At 36.3% G+C, this 26677-nt stretch overlaps 3 protein-coding genes across 3 annotated transcripts; all 3 read right to left on the reverse strand.

Moving 5' to 3' along the window:
- Positions 1 to 1037: 1037 nt before the first annotated feature.
- On the reverse strand, positions 1038 to 7183 carry LOC139129492 (protein NLRC3-like). Its single transcript, XM_070695125.1, has one exon. The coding sequence runs from the start codon at positions 5133 to 5135 to the stop codon at positions 3819 to 3821; it is 1317 nt and encodes a 438-aa protein (XP_070551226.1). The 5' UTR covers positions 5136 to 7183; the 3' UTR covers positions 1038 to 3818.
- Positions 6110 to 12004, reverse strand: LOC139130322 (uncharacterized). Its single transcript, XM_070696078.1, has 7 exons — positions 11830 to 12004; positions 11008 to 11110; positions 10293 to 10763; positions 9487 to 9549; positions 7803 to 8357; positions 6811 to 7007; positions 6110 to 6160 (listed from the first exon to the last, which is right to left on the reverse strand). Exons 3-7 carry the CDS (start codon positions 10576 to 10578, stop codon positions 6110 to 6112), a joined length of 1152 nt encoding a protein of 383 aa, XP_070552179.1. The 5' UTR covers positions 10579 to 10763; positions 11008 to 11110; positions 11830 to 12004.
- On the reverse strand, positions 10706 to 26643 carry LOC139130323 (NLR family CARD domain-containing protein 3-like). Its single transcript, XM_070696080.1, has 4 exons — positions 26363 to 26643; positions 25539 to 25607; positions 18688 to 19416; positions 10706 to 10763 (listed from the first exon to the last, which is right to left on the reverse strand). Exons 1-4 carry the CDS (start codon positions 26641 to 26643, stop codon positions 10706 to 10708), a joined length of 1137 nt encoding a protein of 378 aa, XP_070552181.1.
- Positions 26644 to 26677: the final 34 nt, after the last annotated feature.

Below are 26677 nucleotides of genomic sequence, written 5' to 3' on the forward strand. Positions count from 1 at the left end.
TGGGGCATGTCATATATTACACAGGAATACCTTCCAATCGGAGTGCCCTTTCTGTTGGGAAGCATATACTATACACCCAAAGAAGCATGAGAGGTCATTGCACTTTCACCAGTTGGATGTTGTGGAATTCAAATTCAATTCGTAAGTTTTAATCGACAAGGCAAGTCACGTCCATATTTAAGCGGCATTGATAGAATACCCGTCAATCTATCGCTGCTGTCCTATAATTTAGCAATAATGCACCCCCCCCCCCCGCTCCACGGATGAAAGCAAACTTTGCACAACATAATGTACAAGGCGAAGGCGAGCACAGTATGGAGTGCAAAGTTTGCTTGAGTCCATTATTTGCCGGGAAAGGGTACATTATTAATATTATTTTGTAGCAGTCAAAACGTATTTTTGGCCGAGTCATAATGATATTATCATCAAAACATTTCTGTTTCTTTACAAATGACCCTAGTTTTTAACCTACTTTTTAATAACACAAATGCACCCTACGGATACAGAATAACACATTAAAATATGTTTGTTATGGAAACCACAAAATATTAAACATTATTTGACGCTTATCAGCGAATATGGGAAATGTTAACGAAAGACTTGTCCACTATAAATTTGATTAATGTCGTCATATTTCATTTACTGAATAACATTCATATAAAAGATATGTAAACCTGAAACCAAATGTGGGCTTTCAGCACGCTGCGGGGACAATCTGATTAAATAGCTATGGTCAAGTATTACATTTGCAAGACACACAGCGCCAGCAATATCGATAAACAAAATATTCAAACTATTGTTTACAATTTTAGTTACACAGGAAACACATCCTTGCAATGTATCTTCATACAAAGACTAATTACTTCAATATTTTAATTCACCCTTTTACACCGTCGCCATATACACAATACCAGCAGTATTTTGATTGGCACAATTTACAGCCACTGTCTACAATATATTAGGATTGCAATTATTTTAAAATACCTCCTACACCGATGCTGTATGTGAGTGGAATGAATGCAGATCTCATTAGTAACTCAATTAAGACGTATTTTTATTTGCAAAAAAAAATAGTAGTTCACACACTTCTGAAGCATTATCATCAATAAAAAAATTACATGACAGAAATTGGTAAAAGAGTTAAAAAATTATTTTTTAAAGTTTAGAAAAGTAGCATGCAGGCCTAAAGGTTTTAGTTTTATTTATTTTTGCTCCTCTAAACCACTGTCACTTATCTTGCATATCGAATCAAAACATATGCAATACAATAATGTATGAAAGGAATGCACAAAAATAAAACTCTGAAATTAAATTCAGCTGATGAACTAGACCGAGAAATGCTACAAAAGATACACTTTCGGCATGTATTTTCTTAATAAGGAAAAGAGCAATGAAAAGAATGTTCATTCTTAACGATCATTACTTATTATATAGCTTAAAACAATTGAGATCAAAAATCAGTAGACTAGTATATGAAACAGGATAAAGTATTTAGCGGTATTGTATTTGAAGTCTAGTTTGCTTTTAGGACAATACAAGACAATATAAACTGAACAAATAAACATTTACATTCAAGGTAATACATTGCAAGGTCCATGGGACATTTATGAATTACAAAGTTAAGTATGACCATCCTGAATCACTGATCGTTAGTGGTGGTACCGGGTGTCAGGAATGGATAAGCGTACCCTGCTAGCATGACACACCCGTCAGGATTGGTCCCAAAATCTCTAAATATTGTATGAAATGATACAATATATGAATCACTGTAATAAGTCAAAGCCAGGAATGCTGTCACTAATCATTTGAGAGACAGAAGTGTCATATTTGGCCACAATGTCATCATATCGACCGTACAACTTTTTAAAAGTCCTCACTCGTCTTCATAGTGTGTATTACTGTCTCGCTAGTTTTGATGTAAGAACGAGCTGTGTCTCATTCGAAAATTAAGGTAGGAATCAGAAGCTCTTAAATATCTGACAAGATGAAACACGTAGTGAATAGAATTACATGAAATATCAAGTACAATATACACTTTCAATATAATATCATTGATTGAAGTCAGTGATGTACTTTAAACTTGTACTAGGAATGCTGTCGCTAATCTTTTGAGTGACCAAAATCAGTGACGTACTTTGTACTATAGTAAAAATAATACCAGTGTTTCATAAAAACTACAAATTATCGATATTCTCCTCCAAACAGTACAATTGTGCCATATAATTGGCTTTGTTTAGCTGATGAAGTACAGCATTGTCAGCTATTTCTACTTTTAAGCCATTAACAAGAGCTTACAAGAACCTTCCACAGCAATATGCACAAATTTAACAGTTGTTCATATTCCAGAAGCTATCTAAAAGAGTTATTTCGAATTTGATCACTGATTATAAGGTTTTAAGCTTATACTAAAGCAATTAAAGTGTACCAATGAAAATATTTACAAAGACGAAATTCTATCTTCTGCATCAAAACGTTTTGAGAAACGGTTGTCTTTTAACTACCCTAATCACACACTTTTATAATAACATGTGTTTATTCGATGTACAATATTCTACAAATCGCCTAGGCAAGAGACATTAAAAGAGAGATAGGATCTCAGAAAGAAACATATATAGAATCAATAGAGATCCCTTCTTACATCTTAAAAAATAGTAGTAAAAGGCTAAAATATACAAAATGTATACATAATGGCCGAAAAGATCAGGCATTTTAATTGAAAAATATCTCCATGTCATCTTTGTGACACTGAATCACTATATGACATAACTCTTACTGAATTTACTGAAGATCACTCGCCTCAGTACTGTTATTGTCGATGTACTTTACCTGATCACCTCAGTTCCCTGTAAAAAGGTTCACAATTGCTACTGATAACAAAGGTTTTCAGGCCAAACCATAATTGTGCTTTACAGTGTGAAACTTCCTTGCTTTGCAACCCACAGCTATTAGAAATGTATCCCGTTGACAAACATCGTTGAAGATATGGCTCTTTTGTTAATGTTTAAGTGATATTTAGTGAAATTTACACAATGCATGATCATACCAACATCACGACACTTTCAACATGTACTTATAAGACAACTATGTAGAGATTTATATCGACGATTGATTAATCTCGATATAGCCATTTGATACAGTATTGAGAAATTAGGTGGCATTCAAACTCAATTTTGTCAACAACTAATAACATAACATGAAAGATTGATTCAGCGTTTTCTATCTTTTTCTGCATTCGATAATGTCTCGTGGCCAAGCTTGAGATCTTTTTTTTCTCAAGCAGGGCATTAGCAAGACTAGTTGGTCATCTGACAAGATGGTTTAAAACATTTAAAATACAATATGTTTTAGGGACTTGGGACTGGCTTGTTTCCGGATGATGCCCTTCATGGGACCACGACATAATTACTTAGATACACTTAAAAATATTTTATATAAAAGTTTTATTTTCTGCATACAATTACACTGTTTCTAAGCGTGTCATCAGGTGTAAGATCTCATATCGGGATGAGAAAATCCATGGATTATATCATTGTTCCGTCACAAAAACTTTTTGCACCACTGCCTCCTGTGCTATTATTATCAATATCGAGATGAGTAAGTGTATTCGTTGACCTTTTTCAGTTCACTGAAAGTCAGTGCACCACTATCTTCTACGTTATTAGGGCAGGGATTGAGATGGCGATGTATATTTACACAACTAACCCCTTTACCAAACTCATTGCACCATTGTCTTCTACAATACCAATAAAACTGAGATGAGCGAGTCCATATATTGACCTCATCATTTAACTCAAACTCTTCGCACCACTATCTCCTTTTTATGTAACTAAATCAATGTGAGATAGTTCATACTCTAGCTTCAAAACTTCTGCTAATATCTCCGCACCACATTGTCCTGATTTTAAATTATTATTACTAAAATTAAGATGAGTAAGTTCAGGGATTTTCATCATCCCTTCACACAATTTTTCTGCACCACTCCATCCTATGTTGTTATGACTCAAGTCGAGATAAGTAAGTCTAAGCATTAACGCCATCTTTTCGCTTAAACGCTTTGCACCTCTATCACGTAGATTATTATGGCTAAGATCTAGATGAACAAGTCTACTCACCAACGTTTCCACTTCACTCAAAGTCTCTGCACCACTGTCACCTATTTTATTATGACTGAGGTCAAGATGGGTAAGTCTCTGCAGTAACCACGCCCTGTCACTCAAGCTTCTTGCACCCCTGTCTCCTATCTTATTATGACTAATATCAAGATAGTGAAGTCCTATCATATACATAATCCCTTCACCCAAACTCATAGCACCTCTGTCTTCAATGTTGTTATGACTAAGATCAAGACGCTCGAGTTCATCAAGGAACGACAGCCCTTCACTCAAACTCTCTATACCACTGTCTCCTATCTTATTATGACTAAGGTCAAGATGAGTAAGTTCATGCATTAAACTCATCACTTCGCCCAATACCTCTGCACCTTTGTCACCTATGTTATTATGACTAAGATCAAGATAGCGAAGTCCATGAATTAACCACAACCTTTCACTTAAACTTTCTGTACCTCTGTCCTCTATGTTATTATGACTAAGGTCAAGATGGGTAAGTCCACCCATTGACCCCATCCCTTCAGCCAAACTCTTTGCACCACGATATCCGATTTTATTATGACTAAGATCAAGATGCAAAAGTCTAAGCATAGACCCTGTCTCTTCACTAAAACTCTCTACACCTTTGTCTCCTATGTTATTATGACTTAAGTCAAGAAATGTTAGTTCACTAAATGACCTCATCCGTTCACTCAAGCTCTTTGCACCAGCGTCTCCAATGTTATTTCGACGAAGATCCAAGAACTTGAGGTTGAGGTAATTTAGCCCTTCTATAAAACCTTTAAAGTCCTTGTCAGTCCAACGTTCGTTTCTGACAGTAACTTCAGCTATTTCCATGACACCAGTCAAAGAGTGGACAAACAATTCATCACAATCAAAATCAATAGTCTCGCTGCATGACCGATGTAATTGGTTTCTTATGTATGGAAAGATGAATGATAGATAAGGTAAATTATGGGCAACATTAATGAAAGGGCGACTGATATGTTGCTTCTGAATCTTATGAAGAACCTTAACTTCCGTCATGCCAATGTTTGTGTTGCTTAGATTTACGTCCTCAAGTTTCTCCAGCAAGAGTAGACAGTTACCAAGAGCAGCAACACCTTGGTGATCGATTTTATTGCACTTATGTCCAAGTGTCTCAAATTCCTGAAACGCTTCAAAGTTTCAGGTAAAAAGGGCCAAGTGGTTGCATCCGATAACACAGGCGTTGGTTTGCTCATATTGGAAAAAGAGGACGAATCATTCAATATATTGGCATGACTGAGATTCAAATCAGTCACTTCTGGAGAGATGCTCTCAAGTAAGGCTTTCATTTTACATCTACTTATGGAACAATGGCTCAGATCTACCTTTTCAAGCTTTTTTAAATACTTCATGCTGTCACACAACAACATTACAGCATTTTCGTCTAAAACCGTACCACTTAGATCAATGGCCTTGAGGTCTGTAAGTAGTGACACGTTTTGACACATAGTCTCTAATTTACTGCCCGATATCTTTGTGCAATTGATGTGACTCACATTCTCCAAACTTCTAATTAAACTTGCTACATCTTTAAGTGATTCAATTTCCTGAAACCCACAATGTTGAATTGCCCCTGTGCTCTACCTGTGCACAATGGGAGAATGTCTGGTAAACCTTGAGCAATTTGATTACCTGCTACACGAACATGTATCTCATCTTTTATAGGCAGCAACACAGAACACCCTAAACTGCCAATACCGTTTCTGTCTAGGTCTAAAACTCTGAGATGAGGCATCGAAGGCAATATCTCTGATAATAAACTGCAATGCTTCCACGTCAACTCATTTCCAACCAAACACAATGTGTTGATATTTAGACTGACAGCCTCCTCAAATAAACAGTGTAGAAACTGCTCACAAAACCTTTCTCCCAATCCTGTTATTCTGAGTTTTTCTAAGTTATTCATATGGGACAATGTCTCTATGAACGTTTCGATGGTGCCTTTGTCAATCTCAGTCAAGTTAAGATCTCCCTCAATGGCCAACGATGTAAGGTTTGGCTGTTGAGTCGTACCATCGCCAAATCTAGATTGAGATTTTTTACACAAGAGTGGTAGAATTCTTAACAATTTGGCGGCAACACTTAAGTCAAACGAATTGTGTATTCTGATTTCACAACTGTCATCGGTCAAAGGATCTTCCATAATATTTTCAAGACACTTTTTAAATTCACTAGAGAGGGACGATTCGTCACTCTCTGCATACAATTGTATATCTTTAATCAATTTTGTGTTTTGTAGGACAACAGAGAGAGCATGGATACTTTGGTAAGAGATCCATATGCAAGATGATAGGTCTAAAGTATTTTCATAGCCTAGCACTTCCTTAATGTCTTTGGCATAGGAAGCAGGACACTCTGATTCAAACACACAATTCCCAATCAAGCCTACACTGTCAATGTCAACGGAACTTCGCACAGAGCTGAATAAAGCAACTTCTTTCAAGAAATAGGATGCTTTGTCACCCAAAATCCCAGTTATATAAGGGAAACAATAAGGGAGGTTGACTTCCCAAATCTTCGTTCTCTCTTCCCTGATTAACAGAGGAATATTATTGGGTGACAATGCTATAATCCCGCTCAAATACAAAGCTATGATATAACTGTACACATACTTGCTTTGAAAACAGTAACAATTTCCAGATTTTGTCAACAAACCAAATAGATGTCTCTCTACATTGGGAATTTTCTTCTGATCTAGCCAAGATGGATACAATTTACCAACATTTTCCATAGTGATATTCTCATACAGGCACTCTCCTATTTCATAAAGCCTAGCACTCAAAATTTCTCTGAAGTTGTCAACCTCCACATTATTGTATTCACAATACATCTCTGCATTGTGCATTACAGCATACTCAGTTGCCTTTGTTACTGTTGGAGGTAAAGTATATGAATTCTTGAAATAAAAGGATATAATTGAAGGGAAGAAAAAATCTTCTTGTCTCAGCATATGCATTACAGGATCTGATGTTGAGAGTTCTATCAAATGATTAACTCTCTCGGCGTCCTGTACATGGTTAATCACATATACTTCCCACTTGTCATAATACGTTGTTTTCCACCAAGATTCAGGAGACGCCATTTCTTTAAGAAAAAATGTTAAGCATTAAATAGTTTGGCGGAATAAAATCAACTGAATGTAATTTACATTGATCACATTTTAAATTTATTTCAGTTTTAAAGGAAATTGAGAAAGGTGCATTATAATGCAATAAATATAAAGGGTCAAAAGAGTGCACCAATGGAAAGTACAATATGTGTGTACCAGCGGTAAAAGCCTTCTTTTCACTTGTTATGATAAACTTTATTCATATGCCTGGTGCTACTAGGAGAAATAGCCATGGGATTGTTATAAATTTTAAGAGCCGTTGTTATTATGTAATTCAGAGAGTGTTTCATTATCATTTATAAATAGAAAATAAAGTGAAAAGTTCAAGTTATGTACCTGATGGCAAATATACACAAATGTAATTACAAAAAAGTACTCCTTAAGCAACTGTCAAAAGAAAAGTGAAGTCATGTTGTACAATCATAGTGATTTAGCGAAAAGGGTAAGGGCATACAGCAAGTACTCAAACGTGCTTCTTAGCCCTGCATCATGATACGTATAGGAACCATCGAAGAAATATCGAAATTGTTGTATGTCATTTGCTACCCTATACTTACCATGCAGTTTTTCTTTCAATTTCATATACTCTCCTTCATCTATCTCCAGTGTCACTCTCACAGTGCAGCACGCCGCTTCAGCCAAAGCACGTAACTCAGATGTAACAAAAAGTGCAGTCAGAGTGTCGTCAACTTTTCCATCTTTGTATACCTGCCAGAAAGATTGAACATCGAGCTCCGAAAGAAAGCTCAGCCAGAAGATAAGAGACCCTGAACTAATAATTTCTAAAGTTGCCTTAAATTGTTTCAACCTCTCCGTCAATTGCTGAATCAAAGCGGGGTCTTTTTCTTCAGTGATACGTTTACAAACGTCATTAATGTGTTGTCTGAGACATGTTACTGCATCTAGTTTTATTTCTTCTTGAGTAATCTGCACTTTTCTCTGAAGTTTCTTCAATTCAAGTTCTTGTGCTTCCCCTTCCAGCTTCTTTATTTCGACTTCTGTCCTCAGTTTCTCCAAATTACGTGTCTCGTGGTCTATGACGTCTTTTTCTGTTCCATTCCCTTTTTTACACCTTGTCTCCTCGATCGCGAAATAAGCTTTTGCTTTTAATCCTTTAGCGATAAAAAAAGAAATACGGCATTTACTTTAGGGAGAAGCTGTAATTTTTGTCTAGTTATTTTAAAGTACAGGGGAAAAATAATACATATCATTAATATTAACAATAAATTCAAAAATTCCCCTAAAATAATAATATAATAATAATTTATTGTTTAAAGACCACTACACACCTTGTCTCAGTGGTCTGTACATTACAGAAAATTACTGGAAGAACTAAAATAAACGCAGAAAATACAAAATAACTCACAGAGGAAAGAGTGTAATTAAAAACAATCGATAAAATCAAGCAAGCTAAAATCTAGACAAAAGGATCCTACCTAAAAACAGCAAAGAAAGTAATTTGAAAAATTTCACTAAAAATGATAAAAAATAAATAAACTATAAAATATGCAGGTAAAAATTATATCCAAGTCAACAGTAGCATTGACGAAAAATAATGGTTTTAAGAGACTTCTTAAAAAGAGCGAATTTCTTTATCATCCTAAGTTCGGGTGGCAAACTATTCCACAGTTTAGGGGCATACACGCTAAAAGCTCTGTCACCATATGTTCTAGAAAGTTGTTTCCCGTGATCTTTGACAGAAAAGGGATTCAATCTTACACCGACACTCCTTCTGGTATTATGTACTGGGATATAAATTGTTACGAGTTCTGATAAGTGATTTGGAACGAATTCATCTTGATGGACAATTTTAAAAACCAAACAAAGAATTTTAAAACGGATTCGTTCCTCTACTGGGAGCCAATGTAACTCCTTGAGTATAGATGTCATAACAATGTGACGGCCCATCTTCCGTCCAGTTACCAAACGAGCAGCAGAGTTCTGAATGTGTTGAAGCTTGCTCAATTTATATGCAGGTAGGCATTTTATAGCAATTTATATGCATTAACAAAATCTGTTCAACGTTACTCTTACCAATATATATCGATCTACCCACCTTTGTGTCTACCTATTGGATACTGCTTCCATTGCATAAAATGTTAGTGTGCACGTTTAATCTACATTCCTTGATTGTCTAGCCCAACTTATCTTTATTGCAGTCACATGGCGACGAAGCACATTTGAAACTTAGAACAAGCATATTCGTCAGTAGAGTTTTCAAGCATATGTTTGTTTACTTACTGTACGGGCTCTTCCTGTGCGATTTCGACTTGAGTTTCTTTGTTGATCTTCTGCTGATGGTACCTAAATGCAATAATAATAGAGGGATAAATCCATCTGCATAATTCAGAGGCTAACGAAAACTTTCAGCAAATATACTCACCATGCCCGCGGGAAAAAAAGCAACATTATGCAAATACATTACAGGGTATCAGGAACATATGAACGAAGTCTCAATCATAACACGAGAACACAAAGACTAAATTTCAATGCAACTGAAGTTAATCAAGTTTGGTGCAATGAGTACTGATGGAAGAAAGCAGGGTTGTGTATACACTTGTTAAGCGTCGATTCTCTTTGCTAGACTGTCAATAAAATGGGTTTTGATATCATCCTATAATTCTTTTTTCATGTTTAACTTGTAGATGGTTTTTCTTCCCCTGATGAAAATAACGAGGGCAAACAATATAGATGACCCCCTGAAATCCCATTGACACCGATTGCGCCCGGTGTTATTACTGCGATGACATTGATATCTAATGGATATGTCGTTGCTTACTATAAATTACAAAAAGATGTGTTTTAAAGTCCCTCAAATGTATAACGCTGTTTCGAAAGTGGTGCCATAAACGGCATTTTTTACCTTTTATTGGCAACCTTTTAATGTTTCTCCATCATGTCACACACAACTTGGAACATGGTATCAAAAACGATTGGGTGTGAAACTTTGATTTCAAGCCCAGTGAAGATGTGTCTCTGTGCGAAGGCATTATCAAAGAGCCAAACTGCACACAAAACTTCTGCACTTAATAACAGGTACTACTTACTATTGTGAATTTTCTGGAATTCCTCTACTTTTCTTTGCAATGGTCCTCTGCCTATCTGTTGGAACAGGTTCTTAAGGAGAACTAAGTTACATTCCCCTATGTATCCATGTTTCTGTAGGTGATAGAAGACATCTGTTGCCTTGCTGAGCTTCTCCATATCTTCCTCATTAACCTGCTCGCCTCTAAGTAGGTTCTTCACTTCCCGCACATCATTCGAATCCATTGCTCGTTCTAATTCCTTGAACAAGACGTTCAGCGAGCTAATTTCCCATGGAGCCCTTGCCATGGCGCGGAATCAATCAGATTCACTGATACTAGTTACAATATCACCGACATGTAAGCCTTATCGTGGCAAGGCTCGAAAATACCAAATCTATACGGATACTACCGTCACTGATATCAGGAAGAAAATGTCAAGCGCAGTGCCTCCTGAATTGATGTTTGTTCTCCAAACCAACAACGACGTTGTACCTGAAAAGATAAGTGCAACGATGCATTATATTGTCATTTCATAAATGTATATTTGCAGAGGCTATTTCATGTTAACTCATGCATGAAGTCATTAAACTGCAGATAATAATACATGGATATCTTCACATGTATTTTCCATCACCTTCATAACAGTACAATTACGCTAACCTTGTCGGTGTGCATTTCATGTCTAACAACTTTCGTTATGAAACTTTGTGAACAAACAGAGAAATGGTCTGCTTACCTTGTCTAATGGTCCGGTAGACTGTACGCAAAGAGGCAGATCATAAACAAAGAGAAACTATGAAAGCTCAGTACGCATGCCTCTTTTTAACTTCATCATCGCTCTGAAAGTAATAACAATTTGTTATTATAATCATATAGAAATAAAAAGGCGAGTAAAAGTAGGTCTTATTTTCACGAAAGTCATGGGATACGGTAATATACGACGCTGATATCAACGACTCTATTTATTTTGTGAAAATGTTACCATGGCAACCATTGTGGCTAAAGGAACTGAGCAAGATAGTTATATATGTAGCGGTGTTGCTTAGCGGTGTAATTTATAAATATTGAACACGGGGCGTAAATCGTTTACTGTTATTTACAACCCTTGATCAGCAGTTAAGTCGTCACGGGTGTAAGAAGGTGAAGCTCAGGCTCAAGATGCTTGTGCTTAATTTACAAATGCTGGCTCTGGGGATCACTTCACACAGACACATGTTTTTGGTTTATTGACATCGATATTCAAACAAACCAACGGCGTAATGTACCTAAGCTTTCCCGATGACCACAACATATGACCCAAATACTACCTAAAACTCTCCCTACTTAATGCGAAATTAGGACACAATGCACATGAACGACATGCCTGAATTACCGCAAAGCGTTAGTACGTGGTCAGATTTCGGCTGCATGTATTGTAAATGTAACAATTTAGGAGATCTTGTCGGGGTAACAGCTTAGAGATAGTTTGCATCATGAGCGTGCACCGTCAGTATTAAACCATTATAAATACATAATAGGCGTAAAATGATTGTGTACACGTAATGCTAGTGGTACTTACGTTTACATGTCTGTCCTGGACGCGTTGCTGCACCGAAAATCCCATATGTGGTCAGAATAACACGTGTGCGTATACCGATGAGATTTTGATAGCAGTCTGTGATGTCGAACGAGCTGCAAATTTACAGAACTCATGCGGAAATATCATGCATGGAAATAGCAACTACGACCGACCGCCATTTTGCCGCAAGTGCTCCTGGGTACATTTACTCAGCAAGTATAGTCTAAAATTTATCCACAAACGGTCTGGCTATGCTTCAACTTGCTTTAATGCATTTACTGTTATTATTTTTTATATCATGATGTAGTTTTTAAGCGGGATATATACATAATCTTCATTACCATGCTGTGTGCAGCTAAAAGCCTGGTAGGTCATTTTTTGTCCTTGCATGAACCCATTATTGCAGAATTCAGGCACGTTCGTTCTAAGGTCAGGTCGGGGAATATCTGCCCCTTCTTTTGCAGACTGCCCTTGTTTGCACCTCATGTCACCTAAATACAGTACTGCAGGTCAGGTCAGTACATGTAGCTCTATATTGATAATGTACAACAAGGATGGTCAATATCAAGGGACAACAAATAATTCTGTAAATCGTTTAAATACAATGTCATTCCTTTGAGGCTCTCTCCTTTTCAAATGACTATGTTTATCACTACATATACTTCTTTACCTCAGCACTACAATCAAACACATGGCCTCTGCTATAAAAGCATTATTGTATATGACACAACATCAATCCGAACTCAAAATCTTCTCGGGTGAATAACAAGAAGTCCTGTACTCGTATAAATAGGAGTGCCAATTGCGTTCAAAGGCGCGTGTAAAGGCGTATACATAGAGTATGACTACGGTCGACAACATGCTGTGCATAAAAGCCTTATAATTATTTACTGTCCCTGACTGTTTACCAATGAGAAGTTACTTCACAAGCTTTGTTTGTAGCAACAAAAATATTGATGCAAAAAAGCATAAACAACAACAAAAAATGAATACCTTCGTTTTACACTAGTAATAACCTTTCATAAAGAACAAATAAATGTAAACACAAGAAAATTATAAACTTCCTTGGAAATATTTCGTAAATCTATTTTTAATACCTAGAAAAGCAAGGCATCAAACTTACTCTAGCTGTGAAGAGGCAATTTCATTCCCCTTTCGGACCTGGCTTTTTCTTTTCCGTTCGGACCGGGCTATGCATTCTGAACTCATTTTGGAACCAGCAATGAACTGTTAAGGAGTCGATCCACACTCGCAATTTCTTTTGGCGGGAAATGTTTGGAAACGCCTGCAAGGTGGGTCAGACTGAACGATACACTTAGATTGCTTTTATGATAAATATTCCGCTTCAAAAATCATCCTTAATTGTTTACAGGTTGATTGATTCGCATCAGGAGCTACAACCAGCTGATCTAGCTGTTTGACAATGATAATTTACGGTCAATTTAAGTGAATTTAAAACTAAAACAAAATATAAACTTGTACTAATTATCTTCTTTGTTTTGCAAGGAGATTAAGTGAACCAGATGTGAACTGAATGTGCTCACGTGCTGTACAACAGGTTAATTACATAGTAGTACGCTTCAAAGAACAATCATGTATCTGTCAGATCATTACATGTTGATATCTCAAATAAAGTACGACAGTCTGTGACGTGTGTATGCAATGTGAGCCAGTCATCGTTAAACTGCGACGAGACAGGATTCTGCATAATTATTTATTTTTTCCAAAATACGTATAAGTTATCTGTTTATTCATAAAAATATTAATTTTGATTAAGTATCTTTTTATTGTCATGTTTTTATATACAGACGAGTTTATTTATATGTTTATTTTTGCCGGTTTACTTGTGATCAAGATTTCTTCTTATTTTTGTTTCCACACATTTTTGTGGTGTTTTTACAAGAAAATAATCCCTGTTTTGGTTTGTCTAGCAAGTTTTTATATAAATATTAAACATTTAGCTTCTCCTTATATCTGTTTGTATTATTATTGCATTTTCCGCGAAATTTAAAAATATCGTCCTTAGATATCTTTCAATCTTATAATCTATCTGACTTATTAATTAAACGTACGGTGTTCATGTTGAGGGATATTCCCCCTATTCTTAATCTTACCGCTGTACCAAGTAGTCTCATCGTCGTAAACCATCAGCTACTCACGCTACCACAGAGATTTGTTACGGAAGTCTGTGCACAAGCGGAGTAGGAGTAAATAGTCTAAAAAATTAAAAACTAATGAATTACTGTTATCGATAAAACCGTGTTCGTATTTCTTAAGTGTTGAGCTTTCTTTCTGCTTAGCAGCACTCGATAAAATCACCTAATGTGTGCGTGTATGAATTATGTGTAACATAGGCCAGGGCTTCCAATTTACTAAATACAAAGGAAGGTGGCAAGCTTCCACAGCCAGTCTTCTCTACAGTGAGTTGAAAACATACCGTTTACTCTCTCTTACTATTTAGTCGCTGTATCTCCATCGTCTTAGTGACGGTTGATAGGCCGACCATCAAATTTGCCTTATTTGGTCGTTCGTAGTTGTCGCCGTTTTAAGCTATTGCTCTAAACATGTTGTGCACAGTCCTAAAATACAGATTCTCGAACGCTTGTTCATTGGGACATGCATCCGGGAATCTTAGGTGAATTTGAAAATTTTCCACTCTCGTTCACTTATCAGCATCAATCGTGTAAGTTCACCTGTAATCTGTGGAGCAAAAATAGCTCTGACTCGTGAGAATGCTAAAGATCTGTTTTGATGCTTGAAATTGTAGCGTCTGGAGCCCTGGTAAGTTCCAGTCATACAGCATATCCCACAAACCATCGGGATTCGTTTGCAATTGACTTTGAATTAAGAGGAAAACAATAAACGTTTTCTAGATAATTCATTGTCAAATTTCACAATTTAAATCATTTAGGAGTTTTCTTTTGTAATTTTGTTAGCCACTGTATTCAAATTGGGATAAAGTCTTGCTTTTTTCTAATTTTCAACTGCATTTTTATCACGATCGTCAAATTATAAGACATGAATTTTATTTCATTGTATATTTAACACCTTGAGATTTGTATCTGCAATTAAATGTCATAGTTTGTTCACGTCTTGGTCTACCTCGAGATACATAAACATCGCTGGGAACTGCAATTTAGACATAGTAAGCATAAAGAACAGCTGTACAAGTATGTGTGTTTCAGGTAATCAAGCCAACCATACTTAAACCTCCGACTTTAAACGTTTTTTGCATTTCGGACATCACCCATGCCTTTGCCAAAGTCTGCTCTTTTTTGGTGTGTGACACAAACACTAAAATGAAAATTCGAAAATTTAATCGACATTGCAAATGGGCCAATTCTGTGTTACCCGTTTCAGAGGGTGTAACGGGTTACACGATAGGCCATAGCTCGGTCAACAGCAAAAGTAACCCGGGCGTTTGAAACGTTTCATGCGGAAGAGCAGAAACAGGAAGTAAACGTTTTACGGTTTTCAATAAAATCATTGGTCAAAAGTTCTTACAGGTCTTGCTAAAGTTAAAAACAAAGTTTCTCTCCATTTGGCGAAAAAAATTAGAAGGGTGATCAAAATCACTATTCCTCTTTGTTCCATTTTAATGTAAGAGCGCCCCGGTGTTAAGAGAATATTGTGCCATTTCACATAGATTCATGGTCCTTTTACCGAGCGGATTCTTAGAAATACCAATTTATAATGTCTTCCTCAACAATGAAATTAGGTATCGGTATTTCAGCAATCATCAATCTAATGCCACTTTGGTTTCTACCTTTGAGTGTTCTCAAGTTGGAATAATCGGCTAAACGATACTGTGGTCGCCAATGGGAGTCAATCTAATAAGCGCCAAACATTACTAAATTTTGTGTCTGTCAGCTTAGGAAAATTTAAATAAACACACTTTTACAATGCCACTAGGGTGATATTTATTACTTTAAGCAGTCACAACACAACTCTTGGCAAAGCAATTAATGATATTGTATTTCTGATGTCCAAGTATTTTTGCAAGTCATCTTGATTTCTTCATTTGTCTCACATAAATATCAAGAAATACGAATACATCATACTCTGAGATAATACGATGAAATTTGTGCTTGATTCTTACAAAATGGCCCTAAAAGCAGTTTCTTTGCCGAAACTACCATTGTGTAGACTGGTGATCTTGGCGTCTAGCTTTGTTTATAAGTGTTGCGCTGATTTGCATATTATTGCATATTTTACAATGACAAAAATTTTAAACAGAAAATAACATCACATTTCGTTCATGAAGTTAATTTATACAATAGTATTAATCACAATCTAAACTTAAGGCTATTTACATTCAAGGCTTTGAACACGCTTCTTCAAAAACTGCATGATATAAATCGTTTAACATTTGGGTCTTGGTCTATTTTATATATAACGGATAATAGTATCAGTATTGTTGATGATGAAACGCTAATGCTGGCTATACAGTTGTCTTACACACAGTGCAATCCAGTATGACTGTACATGTGTGATAAAATTCTTAAATAGACGTTCATCTCTTGGAAATGTGAGAAACAATAAAATGCACAAAAAAGAATCAATCAAAATTCACAAGCCAATAAAAGACCTAATGTGATGATTACAAAAACATGTCACGAATACTTCTTTAACCCTTGCCATGCAATGAAAGGAATGAACATACATCTTGTTTGGCGCTATGTGTGTATATTTTACATTTCAAAAGTAAAGAGCTCATACCCGAATTTTCGAAGATGATATCGTTGTCAAGCCAAAAGTTACTTCAAAAGACAGTCACATCATCTATAAAGCTGAAAAAGTTGCAAACAGGCCTGAATATTTGCTTTGAAACTAATGCATATCTAATCTGGCTTATTGTGTGCCAGACAAGGTTTGATAGGACGGCAAAAATTGTATCTCTTAAAATAAATTAAGTAATTTTAACACGTATAAATATTATCCAAATGAACAGTTTAAAGTTCAGTTTTTTTACAAATCCCTGATAACAAATTAAACACAAACAAGGAAAAATTGTTTGGACACATTATGTTATGCTGACTCCTTATACAGACATGGACAACAATGTGAAGTAAAGCAAGTGGTACGTAAGAATATTTCACAATATCATTTTTTCACAACTTTTGCGTCGATTTTTTAAAGAGTGATAAATAAGATAAATTTGAGCCTTGTCTGCAATGAGGATAATTACAACACAGCTTTTACGTCGATTTCTTAAAAGGTAAATTAGAATACAAAGAATTTATTTGATAGCAACTCTGAGATCAACGTTCTATTTTAAGATCACAAATGTATATAAAACATTATTTATGTATGTATATAGATGTATATAAAACACTATTTAAACATGTCCATATACGTATATAAAACACTATGTACAATATACATATATATAACATTATATACAAAAGATATGATTCTATTCTCAGCTGCTAGAAGAACTTTCGCTATTGTTAAAGGTCAGTAAGTAAATGGGAACCTTGTCGAGATTTATATGACATTGGCCTGCTGAAGTTCATTGATATTCTTATGTATTGGTACTTTTCATAGGTACTTTTCATAGCTAGGGAAGAGGCATTCGATAATGAACGGTATATGCTGCACTGTACTACACTACGTGTACTCTATACCATTTCATTCACAAGACCACTGGAGGATTACCAGTACAAGACACGCCTTTTGAAATACCGATTTATGCGTACAAAATGATATATTTGCATTAAACCTCAGGAGGTTGTCTGGATATTAAATTGTCAGTCCCTGATTGATGACATAATGATCGAGATTAACCTCATATGTAAAGCAATGCCGTCTTATCACTTGAACGAACACTAAATCTGCTGTAAATATGACTGATTTGAAAGCCAAATGAAGCATATTTGATGACAAGATTAATAAACACACTTATCACCACGCCATCATAACAATTTCTCCATGTGAAAGTGTGGAACTGACACAAAGCTGCTTGTCAGAGATTATTGTAGATATTTGGCAATTGGTTTTCCGTAATATTAACATTTGATGCAATATTGAAAAAACAATGACAAACATATAGCTATGGCCACCCACACTTACATTCATGATCAAATAACAGACGGTTCAAATGATGATATTTCACGGAAAATCGGGCCGATAACCAGGGATGCTGGAATTTGAAGGAGATCGTTCAAAATAATTTTCTTTATACCCTGGTTTTGATTTTGAATTCTTCCAGAATGATGCACTGCTAAGGAGCTTGGTACACTTTCTTTGTGGGATTCAAACGTTGATACCTATTTTTTTACACAAGTCAACATGTTTCTAGGCTTGTCATTTAGTAAGACATAAAAATTGTTATTGTTATGTACATCCAAAAAAATTGGATTTAAATTATGTAAGAGAGGTATGTAATAAAACATTATAGCTCAAACATGAGACTATGTACCCTCGGGGCAGGAGACCATTACGTCTTGCCCTAGGAAACATAGTCCAATGTCAGGGCTTAATATATCATATTATATCACTAAATCAATAGGAGTTAGTTTGTAAGTTGACACCACTTCACGTAATCTTTCTGCACAATCGTCTCCTATATTATTATGACTAACATTAAGGTGAGTGAGTCTATACATTGAAGTGATCCATGCAATCAAACTCGCTACACCACTGTCTCCTATGTTATTATGACAAAGATCGAGATGCGTTAGTCGATGCGTTAACCACGGTCCTTTACTCAAACTCTCAGCATCAGTGTCTCCTGTGTTATTATGACTAAGGTCATGATGGGTGAGTTTATCCATTGGCATTATCCCTTCACTCAAGCTCGCTAACCCACTGTCCCCTATGTTATTATGACTAAGATCAAGATGAGTAAGTTCATACATTGACATCATTCCTACACTCAAGCTCTCTGCACCACTGTCTTCAATGCTATTGTGACTAAGATCAAGATAACTCAGTCCATTACTTTTAACCATACCTTCACTCAAACCGAGTGCGCCATAGTCTCCTATGTTATTATGACTAAGATTAAGATAAGTAAGTCCGTGCATTAACTTCATCACTTCACTTAAACTCTCTGCTCCACTGTTTCCTATGTTATTATGACTAAGATTAAGATGAGTAAGTCCATCCATTAACTTCATCCCTTCACTCAAAGTCTCTGCTCCGCTGTCTCCTATGTTATTATGACTAAGATCAAGATAGGTAAGTCCTTCTATTGTCATCATCCCTTTACTCAAGCTCTCTGCCCCACTTTCTTCAATTCTATTGTGACTAAGATCAAGATAACTCAGTCCATTACTTTTAACCATACCTTCACTCAAACCGAGTGCGCCATAGTCTCCAATGTTATTATGACTAAGATTAAGATACGTTAGTCCGTCCATTAACTTCATCACTTCACTTAAACTCTCTGCTCCACTGTTTCCTATGTTATTATGACTAAGATCAAGATGAGTAAGTCCATCCATTGTCCTCATCCCTTCACTCAAATTCTCTGCTCCGCTGTCTTCTATATTATTATGACTCAGATCAAGATAAGTAAGTCTATGAATCCACCACATCCCTGCAATCAAACTCTTTGCACCACTGTCTTCTATGTTATTATGACTAAGAGAAAGGTGTGTAAGATCACTCATATGGCATATCAGTTTACTAAAGGTCTTCACACCCTTCTCTCCTATGTTATTATGACTAAGATTAAGATAAGTAAGTCTATTCATTTTCATCATGTCTTTACTCAAACTCTTCACACCCCTCTCTCCTATGTTATTATGACTAAGATTAAGATAAGTAAGTCTATTCATTTTCATCATATCTTCACTCAAACTTTTTGCACCACTATCTCCAATGTTATTATGACTGAGATCCAAGTACGTAAGGTCAAGATAAGACAGCCCTTGTACAAAGTATTTAAACTCATTTTCAGCCCAACGTTTTTCTTTCACAGTAAGTTTTGTCAGTTCGGTTATTTGTGTTATACCAGCCAAATTGTGAACAAGCAATTCATCTGAATCAAAATCTAAAGTCTCACTGTATGGCTCAGGTAATTGTTCCTTTACGTATGGTAAAATGGATGATAGGTAACGTAAATTATGGGCAACATTAATGAAAGGGTGACTTATATGACGTTCATAAATGGAAAGTAGGATCCCTACTTCCGTCATGCCAATGTTGCAATTACTGAGATTTACACATTGAAGTTTCTTTAGCAGAAGAAGCGAATTACCAAGAACATCAACACTCTGATTATCAATTACACTACCACTAATATCCAAGCGTTCCAAATTACTGAAGGTTTTTAAAGGTTTAGATAAGTAGCTGCAAGTTGTTGGATCCAATGACGTCAGTTTTAAGCTTGCCAGGTTCGAAAAAACTGATAAATCATACAACATTTCAGCTAAGGACCAATCTACGTTCGGTGCTATTTCTACAGTTGTAATATTTGAAATGTTTTTCAAAAACACTTGCAAGCTTTCATCCTTTGTGGTCAGTTTGTCTCTGTCAAAATCAGGTAAAACAGCAGATATGGGAGATCGGCTTGAAATGTGAGACATATTGGTTTGTAGCCCAGTGATATTGCGACTAACATCGACCTCACAACTAACATCAAAGTTCTCAATTTCAGAAAACAATATCTTTACTCCAGGAACGCCAAGTCTATTTGAACTCAAATTTATACCAATCATCTGGTTGAGGTGAAGCAACAGTTCACCCACTTTATCAACGTTTCTAATTTTGTTGAAACTGATATCTAAATATTTAAGTGTCTGTGGAATATTATACAATATTGTTCTCAATGATATCTGTAACACGTTGTGGCTTAAATCAAGTTTTTCTAACTTTACGAGGTGTTTTAGGTCCATTATTGTTTCTACCACATTTTGTGATACATTAAGATATCTTATTGATATTGATATTGCTTTGAAAATGAGTCTTATGTCATCAGATGTAAGTTTATTATGGCTGACATCTAAACTTTGAAGGTTTGTATGTTTACTCAATTTGTCAAAGCATTTTCCATGTAGATGATTATGACTTACATTCAAATGAGTCACCGACTTAGGTATGTATCCAAAAATTAGATCATATGATCTAAGGTTGTTGTTACTGAGGTTGAGATGCTGAATATGTTGGAAACGTTTCAAAGTGTCAAGAAAGACACATGACAAATTGGTATGACTGAGGTTCAAATCAGTCACTTCCGAAGATATGTGCTGTAGTAGGCTTTTCAGTTCGTCTATGCTCACACGACAATGACTCAGGTCTACTTTTTCAAGCTCTTTTAAATATTCTAGACTTTCACATAGCAGCATGACAACGCTGTGTCCTAAAACTGTATGACTAAGGTCAAGACCTTTAAGGTCTGTAAGTATCGATAAATTTTGACAGATAGTCTCCAATTGGCTAGCGGATAATTTTGTACAATTGATATGGCTAATAGTCTTCAAACTCTGTATCAACTTTGATACATCTTTGAGTGATTCAAGAGTCTGGGGCCTAATGTTCTGCACTCCCTCAACACCTGCGCACAATGGCAGAATTTCAAGTAAATCCTGCGCAACATGATTACCAGATATAGTTACATGTATTTTCTCTTTCACTGGCAGCAACAAAGTACACCCTGAAATGTTAATATTATTTCTGCTTAGGTCCAAGACTGTAAGACGTGGCATTGCATTAAGCGCGTTTAGTAATAGTGTGCAATGTTTCGATGACAACCCGTTTTCAGCTAAATACAATGTGTCGATATTTAGCTTGACAGACTCTTTAAACAAACAGAGTAGAAACTGCTCACAATATATGTCTCCCAAGCCTGAGAAGCTTAGATTTTCTAAACTATGCATCGAAGACAATGCCTCTATCATCATCGTAATGGTGCATTTATCAATCTGTTTCGTGCTAACATTCCCCTTAATGTTTATAGATCTTACGTCTGACTGTAGAATTTTACCATCGGCAGATCCAGATTTAGTATGTTTACACAAGAGCGGTAGAACCCTCAACAGTTTTGCTGCCACTGTTAAGTCAAAAGACGTGTTAATTATGATTGTACAACTATTAACTGTCAACGGATCTGCAATGATATCTTTGAGACATTCCTTGAATTCACTTGAAAGGGAAGTTTCAGCAATCTCTGAATATAGTTTTACGTCTCTAATCAAGGCTGTGTTTTGCAAAACAATAGAAAGAGCATGGATTCTTTGGCTTGATATTCCTATACAAGCTGACAGATCTAAAGTGTGGCCCCTTCCTATTATTTTCTCAATATCTTGTGCATGTTCGGAGCGACAAACCGATTCAAACAAGCAATTGCCAATCAACTCTAGGTCATCAATATCAACTGAAGTTGGCATTGTGCTGAATGTAATAAATTCTTTCAGGAAATTTGATGCCTTGTCACCCAAAATCCCAACGATATATGGGAAAAAATAAGGGAGGTTGGCTTGCAGAACCTTCATTCTCTCTTCCCTGATTAACGTTTGAACATTGTGGGGTGACAGTGCTATAATGTCGCTCACATACAAAGCTATGATATAACTGTATACATAGTTGCTTTGAAAAGTATAGCAATCTTCAGACTTTGTCAACAAATTGAACAGATATGATTCTAAATCAGGAATACTCTCATCAATCCATGATGGATATAATATACCAATATTTTCCTTTGTGATGTTCTCATACAGACACTTCCCTATGACACTAAATCTAGCCCTCACAAATTCTCTATGGTTTCTAACTTCCACATTATTTTCCTTAAAATACATCCCTGCATGGTGCAACACAGAATATTCAGTTGCCCTCGTTACAGTTGGAGGAAAAGTATATGAATTCTCTGAATAAAAGGATACAAAGGCAGGAAAAAAAAAAATCTTCTTGTCGTAACATATCAACAACTGGATCTGATCTTGAGAGTTCAATCAAATGATTAACTCTCTCATCGCCTTGCATATTGTTCGTCACGTATGTATCCAACTTGTCATACCTGCACCGAATCTCAGCAGACTGCATTTCTTTAAAAAAACAAATGTTGAAGGTGTGATTAATAAAACATTGAATGAGTATGACGAAATGAACATACGACTCAATAACTAAATGCAATGCTTATTTTACAAAATGCTTTTACAATTCTGAGAACACACCACATGCTCATTCCATGTCGCGATTCGTCAGAATACGTCACGTGACGAGAAAATAGATACGTCTAGTCCCCATCGGATCGACAAAAGTGACGTCAGAGGGTATTTTTGAAAAGCTATTTCCCTAGGGAAATAGTTCTGACCAAATTTGGAAAAGTGCCCGGTCACGTGACCGTAGTGTCGTCTGCAGCTTTGCAACAATGGCGGGTGACTAGAACGTGATGTGCGTTCGGGATAGGTGACGACACATTCTCTGAAACAGATTTTCCAACGTTTTCCAACATTCCAACAGCGTAGGAACTTGAACAGCTCATCGACGGAAAAGATTTAAGTGCAACTGAGGATGTCGCTAGGTATGCTTAGAATATTTTTTGAAAGATAGTGGTACCACGTACGTACAACTGAAACCGCTGTGGAAACATCGCCCGGTAAACTTGTCACAATGGATTGTTGCCGTGCAAAATATCAAAACAGATTAAAAACTATATAACAATACACCATGAGCATGTGGTGTGTTATAAAACACCTATAGCCTGGTCTTTATTCGGGCTATAGCGCTCGTCTATTACCCCTCGAGGCCGTGTGTTACCAGAAACACATCGCTATACCCCTCGGCCTACGGCCTCGGGGAATAGCGATGTGTTTCTGGTAACGCACGGCCCCTCGGGGTAATAGACGGGCGCTATAGCCCTCATGACCAGGCAATAGGTGTTTACTAGGAGCAAAAGAAATTGTTTCGTTTGAAATATAAAGCAACTCTTGATAGAGTATTAATTCAAAGTTGTCTTTGTCTATAAGGGGGTTTTAAGTTGCTGCGTATATCTACATGTATATGTCTGGCGTTATTAAGAGACGAACACCAAGTTTACTTTGTAAATTTCAACTTATCAGATTTCTCCATGAAAACAAGTAATCACATGAAAGCTTCGAGCTGTGTTCCTGGTGGCATTCTATGGCACAAACTGTGTGTAAACTTTACTGTACGTGTACCAGCAGATAACATCAAGATGGGCACGTTGCATTATTATCAAAAATAAGCTGTACAGCTCGGACACAGGCTTTGTTAATCAACGTGCCAAAAGAAATGACTAAAACATTGTTGGTCGATAAAAACATATGTTTGCTGCAAATTCTGAGGCAGTGTCCCAGAGTAACTTATTTAAAAAGAACATACTAAATGTACTAAATGCCATTGTACTATATATGTTTTATTGATTTTGATTCATTTCTTTATGCACTTCTTTCATGATATTTTATTTCTCTTCAGCAACTTTCCAGAGCGATTTTAGCCCATTTTCACTGTCATGGTGCCCTAACGAACAGGGCTTTAGCGCGATATAACAAACACTCAGACCTCGTGTTCGTTTTAGCAAATCATAGTACTATGCACAAGGGAGACTAATTAAGGTTCTATTAGCATAGCTATTGTACTTCTTTTAAAGCCACATACTTACCACGCATGCTCTTGATCAAAGTCTTGTACTCTCCTCGTCTATTTTCAGTCTCATGCTCACAGTGTAGCCAGCCCTTTCAGCCAACCTTCTTAACTGAGGCGTTACGAAAAGAGCAGTAAGAGAGTCATCAACTTTTCCGGCTTCGTATTCCAGCCAGAAAGAATTAAGATTCTGCTCAGAAAGAAAACTCAGCCAAAAGATAAGACATCCCGGATGAATTTCGTCTAATTCTGCATTATATGTCGCAAAAGTCTGAACTAATTGCTTTAACAGATCCGGATCATTTCTTTCAATGATACATTTATAACGTTCATTCATACATCGTCTGATACATATTAGTGCGTCTAATTGCATGTTCTTTTTTACGTTTCCTATTTCAACTTCAGTAGTGTTAGATTCTATTTCTTTTATTGCCAGTTCAATCTCTTTCTCTTTCTTTTTCTTTTTTAGTTTTTTCAGGTCAGGCCGCTTAAGGCTTGCTTTGTTTTTTCCTTTAATGGTCCCGTCTTCTTGCGTTGTTTCTTCGACCACACAGGTTACGTCTGCCTTTAAATCTTAAAGTAGAATAAAGAAACGTTTGTTTTTATAAATAGTCACTTGGTAACGTGATTGTATAGTACTAGAGGGAAAAAGTGTCCAAAGGCATTGTTAAATCAAGTTTCTGAGATGGCTGTGCTGCTTATACACTGGTATATTTTAAAATAGTAACATTGTATATAATAACATTATCCTGATTAGAGTCTTTGGTATTCTAAAATCATTACTTTGCGAACATATTACAAGATCTGTTTCTAATTCTGTCACTTCCAACTGCCGAATTACTCGAATCAACTCTATGACAAAGTGTTAAACACGCCATATGTCTAATGCGAGTATTCCACATTTCCCATTATTTCCTTCACACGGAAGATAGTTTTCCTTAGTCGTGTGGACGGCTGTATCTATTAAAATAACACGATATAGCCTTGCCGATGTTATATTTCTCTGAAAACATACGTTGTTAGAACTTTAAAGTCCACTTGTTTTAGTAACGTCTGCATGAAATTTGCCCTTGCCCTTTGACCTGTCTTTTACATCAAGTACCTATTTGTCTACTGTAAAATAGTTCAAACTAAAATTGGAAGCAGAGTACACTTACTGTTGCGTCCCTTCCTTAGAAATGTCGGCTTCTTGCCGAACCTTTTTTATAATTTTCTGAATACGGTACCTGAAAGTGACAAGGATAAGAGTTTAAACTAAATGCATGAATGAGATATGCATGTACTCATCTTCGCACAATAATGCAAATATGACACGTTTCGGTACAAAGTAACGTGTCTCGCAGATTATGACAAGTCTTTTCCTGTAAATGGTAACAAGATTAGCCGCTAGAGTTAATGAAATGTTAGCAATCCGTGGTTTTTGAAGAGAAGAAGGGTCGTTTAAATGTGTTGATTGGTTTTCGGTAGCAAGGAAGACCACTTAATTAAATACCTCTATGGATTGGATACCAATGGCCGTACCTCAAAGTGTATGACACTCCTTTATGCAACAAATACTATCCAAAAGTGTATAAATGACCCTATTCATTGCATAAATACGATTTCACCCTATTAGTAAGTTTAGTCTCTGTAATAAAAAGGTAACCTGTGTATATGTCGTAGTTGACAGGAAAATCGTTATTCTTATTTCCGTGATACGTTACACCAATTGTAGGTACAGCCAGTATATCAAGACGACATTTTTACCCTTATTTTAGCAACAGTGGTAGAGTCTTTTCATTTATTATACCTACTCCGGACATGGTATCGCTGTATGAGGTGTGAACCACGTATGTGACTGTTTATGGATTTCAAGTGACGTGGAGATGCATTCCGAATGAACAATGCTATTGTAAAATAATTAAATATTCGCATCTCTTCTCAGAAGCAAACGAAGTCTATTGTTAATAACTCATAATGCTTACCAGAAACAGGGTTATACTTTTGCCTGAATTCCACGACTTTTCTCTTCAATTGCGGTTTCCCCATCTTTTTGAACACTGCCTCAAGCAGACTTAAATTATTTGCATCAATCAAACCACTACTCAGTAGATGAAAGAAGACACTTTCCCCAGTGCGGAGTTGGTCAAACACTCTCTCAGATATCTGCTTTCTTCTTAGTAGGTTCTTCATTACATCCACATCGCCCGTATTTAGTTCCTGTGCTAAATCATGGAACAGACTGTTCAGTGGCTTGATAGTATTACTTTGCTCCTCTGCCATGGCGAGGATTACAAAGATTCACTTATTCTATTTA

The sequence above is a fragment of the Ptychodera flava genome, chromosome 3, assembly GCF_041260155.1.
Source record: "Ptychodera flava strain L36383 chromosome 3, AS_Pfla_20210202, whole genome shotgun sequence".
NCBI classification, from domain to species: domain Eukaryota; kingdom Metazoa; phylum Hemichordata; class Enteropneusta; family Ptychoderidae; genus Ptychodera; species Ptychodera flava.